This window comes from Sinocyclocheilus rhinocerous, unplaced genomic scaffold, assembly GCF_001515625.1.
Source record: "Sinocyclocheilus rhinocerous isolate Xijiao unplaced genomic scaffold, SAMN03320098_v1.1 scaffold246, whole genome shotgun sequence".
In the NCBI taxonomy this organism is placed as follows: domain Eukaryota; kingdom Metazoa; phylum Chordata; class Actinopteri; order Cypriniformes; family Cyprinidae; genus Sinocyclocheilus; species Sinocyclocheilus rhinocerous.
Genome location: NW_015661875.1, coordinates 86,143 through 93,027, shown reverse-complemented (window position 1 = coordinate 93,027; position 6,885 = coordinate 86,143). Strand labels below are relative to the sequence as shown.

Genomic DNA, 6,885 nt, shown 5'->3' with positions numbered 1-6,885 from the left:
GTTTGTTTTCTTCTAAAAGAGAAGAAAAGTAATCAGATCTAGCAGTTTTTAATGCTTTTCTGTAGGATAGGTTTTCTTTCCCGCCAAGCAATACGAAATACCTCTAGTTTTGTTTTCCTCCAGCTGCGCTCCATTTTCCGGGCTGCTCTCTTTAGGGTGCGAGTGTGCTCATTATACCACGGTGTCAGACTGTTTTCCTTAATCTTCCTTAAGCGTAAAGGAGCAACTGTATTTAAAATGCTAGAAAAGAGAGAGTCCATAGTTTCTGTTACATCATCAAGTTGTTCTGAGGTTTTGGAAATGCTAAGGAATTGGGATAAATCAGGAAGATTACTTACAAAGCAGTCTTTTGTGGTAGAAGTGATGGTTCTACCATACTTGTAACAAGGATTAGAATTTACAGTTTTAGCTATATGAAGTTTGCACAAGACTAAATAATGATCTGAGATATCATCGCTTGGCTGCATAATTTCAACACCATCAACATCACTTAATTTTGTTAGATTGTAATTTTCATTTATTCTTATGGTCTGTTTGTATAGATCAATTTGTTGATGTTATACCTTCCATGTTAGAGTCTAATTGTCAATTAGTTCATTATTGGATGATTTGGATCTCACCACTCTCAGCTGTGTACAATTATCTCCTTTACTTATACTACTCTCCATTTTGTGACACTATACCTTGACAAAGGCTACTAGCCGAAACGTTGATTAAAAAATAGCCAATGCTTAAATGAGTGTGCAGTTGTTCTTTTTCAATTAAGCAGCCTGGAATTAAAACACACCATGCTGGTTTCGTCTGGCCAGAGGAGAACTGGCCCCCCGACTAAGCCTGGTTTCTCCCAAGGTTTTTTCTCCATTTCTGTCACCGATGGAGTTTTGGCTCCTTGCCAATGTCGCCTTTGGCTTGCTAAGTTGGGGACACTTGACTGATTGCACAGACAATATTGAAAGAGAGCTGAACTGGATGATGACATCACTGAATCATCAATGAACTGACTTTAGGTGAAAAATGGACTGTTTGTTATTGTCACATAAATATGAAAATGTATTTGTAGTATACTAAGCATGAAATACATTTCAAATACATTTTAGTATATTTATTTTTCACTAGGGCAGTTTGTAATCGCAGCAACGGTTAGCATTAATGTTTCTAACACAACAACAAATGCCTTGAACCTACAATGGCATTTCAATCACATCCATTTCTCCATATGATTCAAAAACACAATTAATTCCTTGGGTTTATAGTCTCATTATCAAAGAAAATATGCTTAATGAACATTAAACCAAAAATGATCAAATTAATTCCACTTTGTAACCTTTTAAATCTAGAGTGATCTCATTAGTTTTCATAGGTATTTGTATGTAAAGTACAGTGGCAATTTTCACCTTTGATCTAAAATATATTTATGTTAAATGAATGCATTTTATGCATTTTTATCCAAAGCAACTTGCATTGCATTCAGTGTGGATATTATATCAGTTCATGCATGAAAACATTTACGTGTAATGTTGTAATGTTTTAATGTATGTATCTGTGTAATTGTAAAAATTTATACTACAGTAACTTTACAAAACAATATTTATGAATCTCTAATGAGACCATGTTCATAAATCATAACATTTAATATTTGACTATAAATCTAATGCTTAAAAGTATTTTAAAATTTTTTGTTACTTTGTAAAATGTCCAAATGTTTCAGTGTTCACTAACAATGGGAAATTTGATATTGATGGTAAACTGTGAAGTTCCACCTATTTAATAATTCCTTTTATATATATATATATATTGAAGTTCTGCAATGCTTTTTCTTTTCATTTCAGCCACCACTTTGGATGCACAATAAATAAGAGCACAAACAGTTTGTGTGAACGCACACATAAACACACACATACAGACTGAAGACGGATAAAGAACTTAAGAGCACAGCGTGATGAGTGAAGTCTGACAGGTACGAATCAGATTTCACCACTAAATCAAAAGAAAGAAATAAGAAATTACATTTTGCATGAAGAGCATGAGGCCTGTTTTAGGTGTATTAATTTTTTTGTATTTTGATTTGTATTTTCAACATTATTTTAATAATAATTAAGCACATTTTCTGTGCTACTGCAATGTGCATGAACATTAATTAAAAAAAATTTTTTAAATCAGCAAAAATAAAAAGCAGTATATGAAATACTACCATAATGTAAAAATATTATATTATATTACAAATCTGAATGTACAGACAATCATAAATAAATAAATACTAAAATAAATAAATAAATAAATAAATTTGCATTAATGTCTCAGAACGTTTTATTGAGTTTGTAATTAATTAATTTAAATCAGCTTAAGTAAAAGGTAGTAAAAAAAAATGAAAAATTGAAAAAACATTTTCTTAATATAATCACATATAAACCTAACATAAATGTTAATAATAAATTAAATAAATTATAAATAAATACCTTAAAAATGAATAAATTACTAAATAAGTAACTTTCCATTTTTATGAAAATAAGAAATTTTATTTTATGAAAATAAGCTGAAACGTTTGTATTAGATTTGATCCCCTGCTTTAAATTAATAAATTTTTTTTTTAGAGTGCAGACCTTCTTTTTTTACTTCATGAAAATAAATGTCAATGCAAAATATTCAAATAGGCTTCATTTTCTTAATGCAAAATATAATTTCTTACTTATTCTGCTGATTTTGTGGGTGAAATGTGACCTCAATTTATGCTTGACAACCTCCGTGAGATTCACTCCAGTTTGAGGATAGAGAAAGTGACAAAAAAGGCAAGAGAATATTTAAAAAACATTAAAACAATTAAAAAAAAATTTTTTTTATCATTTGCTTCTGCTGATCTGAGTGCCGTTTGAAAGGCTTCTGATGTCCACAGCAGTCCATGAGATCCTTATGCAATTTATACAAACCTACAAGGTGCATCCGTCCTATAAATACACACACGCACACACACACGTGTCTTTGAGTATTTGTTATCCAGAGATCCTCTGCATGGCAAGTTCAGCCATCTGTGCGTTAATTATTAATGTGTGTTGTTCTATAAGCTCAGCAGTTTGTCTGCTTCGGGGTAAGTGGGATACTTCACTGTCTCGACCTTCTCCTTGACTTTGTAGGACGGATAGAGGCCAGTGCGTCCCAGTTTGCGGTTGACCCCTTTAGAGTACCCGTCCCAGTGGTTTCCAGCCACTCCGATGACGTCTCCGGGCTCCAGTGGGATGTCCTCCGCCGTGCGCGCCTGGTGCGGGTAGATGGCGATTTGGTTGTGCGCATTCTGTCCACCGAAGTAGTAGATGTCATCCAAAGAACGGAAGAAAGCTGAGGCGTCCGGATGAAGAGTCTGCATGATCTCATACGCCACGCGACACACCTGATAAAACCAGAAGAACAAATTCACAAAACTGCTGGGCGGGAAAAACAAGAAGTGACTAAGTAAAACGGCAACTCTTTCCAATAAGGTTAACATTAGTTATTGCATTAGCTAATATGTATGGAGCCCCACACATGGCATGCGGAGAAATAAATAAATAAATACATGTAAGAATATTTTCTCTCATTTTAGTTAATCATGGCCAAAATGAACTATTTTGTTCCCTTGTTTTAATTAAATTAGTCTTTAATAAAAATTTGCTCAATGTGGCCACGATTTTCTAAAACGAGGGAACAAATTATTAATTTATAACCACAATAAATATATTTTTGTATGCATGTCATGCACAGGGCTCCATAAAGATGAAGTAACTATAGTAATATACTGTATATATATATATTTTTTTACAGCATTTATTAATTATGTTGTTGTGTTAGTACCATTAGTGGTCTACCATTGCTGCAATTACAAACAGATGATTTTAAAATGACAAAATGTTCTTTATAAATGAACATGAGGCCTGTTTTAAGACCATTCATTCTTTTTGAATTTTGACATTATTTTAATAATAATTAAGCATATTTTCTCTTCAAATTGCATCACTGCATTGTGCCTCAGCGCAGGGCTTTTATGGTTATTTAAAACTAAAACTGAAATTAAAACCATTAAATATTTTTTCATTACCTGAAATAAAATGAATGTTAACTGAAATAAAAATTTTAGCCAGTTTCTAATTTTTATTTAGTTTAACTTGATGTACTGAAATAACAAACTAAAACTGAAATAAAATTGTATATGTATATATGTACACACACACACACACACATTTACACAGCTATCACACACACACACACACACACACACGTTTACTTAGCTATCACACACACACACACTTCTAAAAACGAAAAGAAAACAACAAAATAACTAAAACTTTAACAAAAAATTTGAATGAAAACTGAACATATAAAAAAAACTGATTAAAAATGTTAATAAAAACTATAATAGTATCTCAGTGATACAGAAATAACACTGCATTAATGTTTAATTACTTATTTACTTAAGTCATAAAATTGAAAACATTTATAAATTTTTATTAATGTTCGTTAATAAAAATACAAATCTTTGTTCATGTTAGCTCAACTAATGTTATCAGATACAAATTTTGATTTAAAAAATGTATTAGTTAATGTTGAAAGTAACATTTAGATTAAAATACTGTAGAAATATTGTTTATTGTTTGTTCATGACTACTAGTGTACAGTAATGTTAACAAATGACACCTTATTATATAAAATGTTACTGATAAAATAAACAATTATGGATGTACCTGTGAGGAGAAGGTGCAAACCAGGAAGTCAGTCTGGGACAGGAAGTGGATGTCCAGGATGACGCCTCTGAGTGAATTCTCAGTGTATCGGTTATGTAAACTCGCTGACCAAGAGATGGAGTTATCACTGATGAACTCATAATCTGTGTACCTGAAAAACACACAAAATACTACATTTCATTTTTTACATTTGAAATCTAATACTCAATTTTAAATATTAGAAGAGGCCAATTTAAGATGTGCCCATGAACTTTAAAGGGTCTTTAAACACAAAACTCCTTTTTGAGATTTTAAGAGTTTCACGTCATAGAAGGCAATGTTAACATCCGTAATTTTAATGGTATGAGAAAACTGGTGAATTTTGAGCTAATCTAATAAATTAGAATAACCTTTCAATTTTCATGATAATATTTCAAATTTTTTTTAAAATAAATAGCTATAAATAAATGTTCATTTTCATGAAATTGTGATGACGGCTGTGCATTAAATTCTGGCTATCACTGAGTAAATGTTTATTTGTGTAAAGTAGCGTAAGCGTATAAAATCATGGATAATACATTTCTTCATTTTGCTGAAAGCAATGGTGAATTGCAGAACACATTTGAGGAAACCTCTGATGCTCTCATGCACTGTGAGAGAAACAAAACCTAATGGATCAGTAGCCATTTGTGCTGTTTGTCTCCCCGTCTTTCCCTGAACCTTTTTCAAAACTGTCATTTCATGACCCTTTAAGGACTCATAGCTCACTTGGTTTTTGCCTCCTGTAACAGTGAGGGGTCGTCGGTGGCCAAATACACTCGTTTTTTATCCACGTGGCCACGTTGAGCCATGTACTGGAACTGTTCCTCCACATGGACCATGTACTCCTCTATTGGGTGAAACGCGGCCTCCGTCCCGACTTTATCTGTCCGTCTGACATGGACGCTGTAAGGCAGAGACACAAACTGGAAACAATTAGGATTATCCTCCCATTTGTTATCTGATAGGTTATATAAGTTTTCTTCAATGCAGTTTGAAGTAGCCATGTTGATTTGCTCAGTCGAGTTTTAGTAAAGTGTGAAGGACAGTGTGAATAGTTTAACCTGCTTTGCATGCTCTATTTAGTGCCTCAATGGAAATCCAGTATAGACCTGTAACACAAACAGCAGAGCACAATGCCAAGGTCATGGGTTTGATTCCCAGGAAGTGCATGAACTGATGAAATGTGACCCTGGACCACAAAACCAGTCATAAGGGTAAATTTTGGCCGAGATACAACTATTTGAAAATCTGGAATCTGAGGGTGCAAAAAAAATCTAAATATTGAGAAAATCGACGTGACGAGAGGGGCGGGGCTGAGAGCTGTGGGAACGAAGCGAGGCCGGTGGAGTAAATGCTAATGCGCGACACCTGTGACACTCACCGGTCTCGAGTTCCATGGAGGAGCTCCGGAACGATAAAAGGAGGAGTGACGACAGTGTTGGACGAGAGAGGACTAGGCCTGGAGTTTATTTTGTGTTTTTTTGTGCGGCAGTCGTCCGCGAGGGGCTGCCGCTTTACTTTCATTTTGTGTTTATTTATTTTATTAAAGTGTTTAAATGTTCGCCTCCTTCTTCCCGTGACTACGAACTTTGTTACATTGGTGCCGAAATCCGGGAGGAAGGAGGGACATGCTGCCAGAGATCCCTCGCCGCTGTGGTGAGTCCGCGGTGCCATCGAGCATGGCGGAGCAGTCTGCCGCCATGGAGGCTCGAGGCGGTGGGCTGGAGTGAGTTGCTGGGGGGGGCGGATGAACTCGCTGCCGTCCGTGAGGGAGCGGAGGAGTCGCCGCTGTTCGCCTGAGGCCGGAGCCTGCTGCCATCCGCCATGATGGGGAGGAGCAGGGAACGGGGGACTCTTGCCGGCTGCCCCGAACCCGGAGGAGCCGTCGCCGTCCACCGGGCGGCGGAGGAGTGTCGGGCCGTCCACCGAGGGCTGTCCAGTGCCGCCGCCTGGCATCGCGGAAGAGCTTACCCAGCTGGTGGAGGGCCGAGCAGCAGTGTGTCTGGGAACCGGAACAAGAATTTTTTTTTTTCCCTCTCCCCCCTCTGTCTCTCCTCATCATTCCGTCTCCTTTTCTCTTGCCTCGTCTGTCTGTCCTTACCCCCAGGTACGCCGCGGCCGCCGTGATCGGCTCCCCCGGAGGGGGGAGGGGGGG

At 36.4% G+C, this 6,885-nt stretch overlaps 1 protein-coding gene across 1 annotated transcript in view; it reads right to left on the bottom strand.

Moving 5' to 3' along the window:
• Positions 1–2,719: 2,719 nt before the first annotated feature.
• The window catches only part of LOC107726710 (alpha-(1,6)-fucosyltransferase-like), a 47,769-nt gene continuing 43,603 nt past the window's right edge, over positions 2,720–6,885 (bottom strand). Inside the window, exons 7-9 of the mRNA XM_016536403.1 lie at positions 5,457–5,633; positions 4,710–4,860; positions 2,720–3,382 (exon numbers count right to left, since the gene is read on the bottom strand). Coding sequence (XP_016391889.1) covers positions 3,053–3,382; positions 4,710–4,860; positions 5,457–5,633 — 658 coding nt within the window. The 3' untranslated portion in view covers positions 2,720–3,052. The remainder of the gene's footprint in view (positions 3,383–4,709; positions 4,861–5,456; positions 5,634–6,885) is intronic.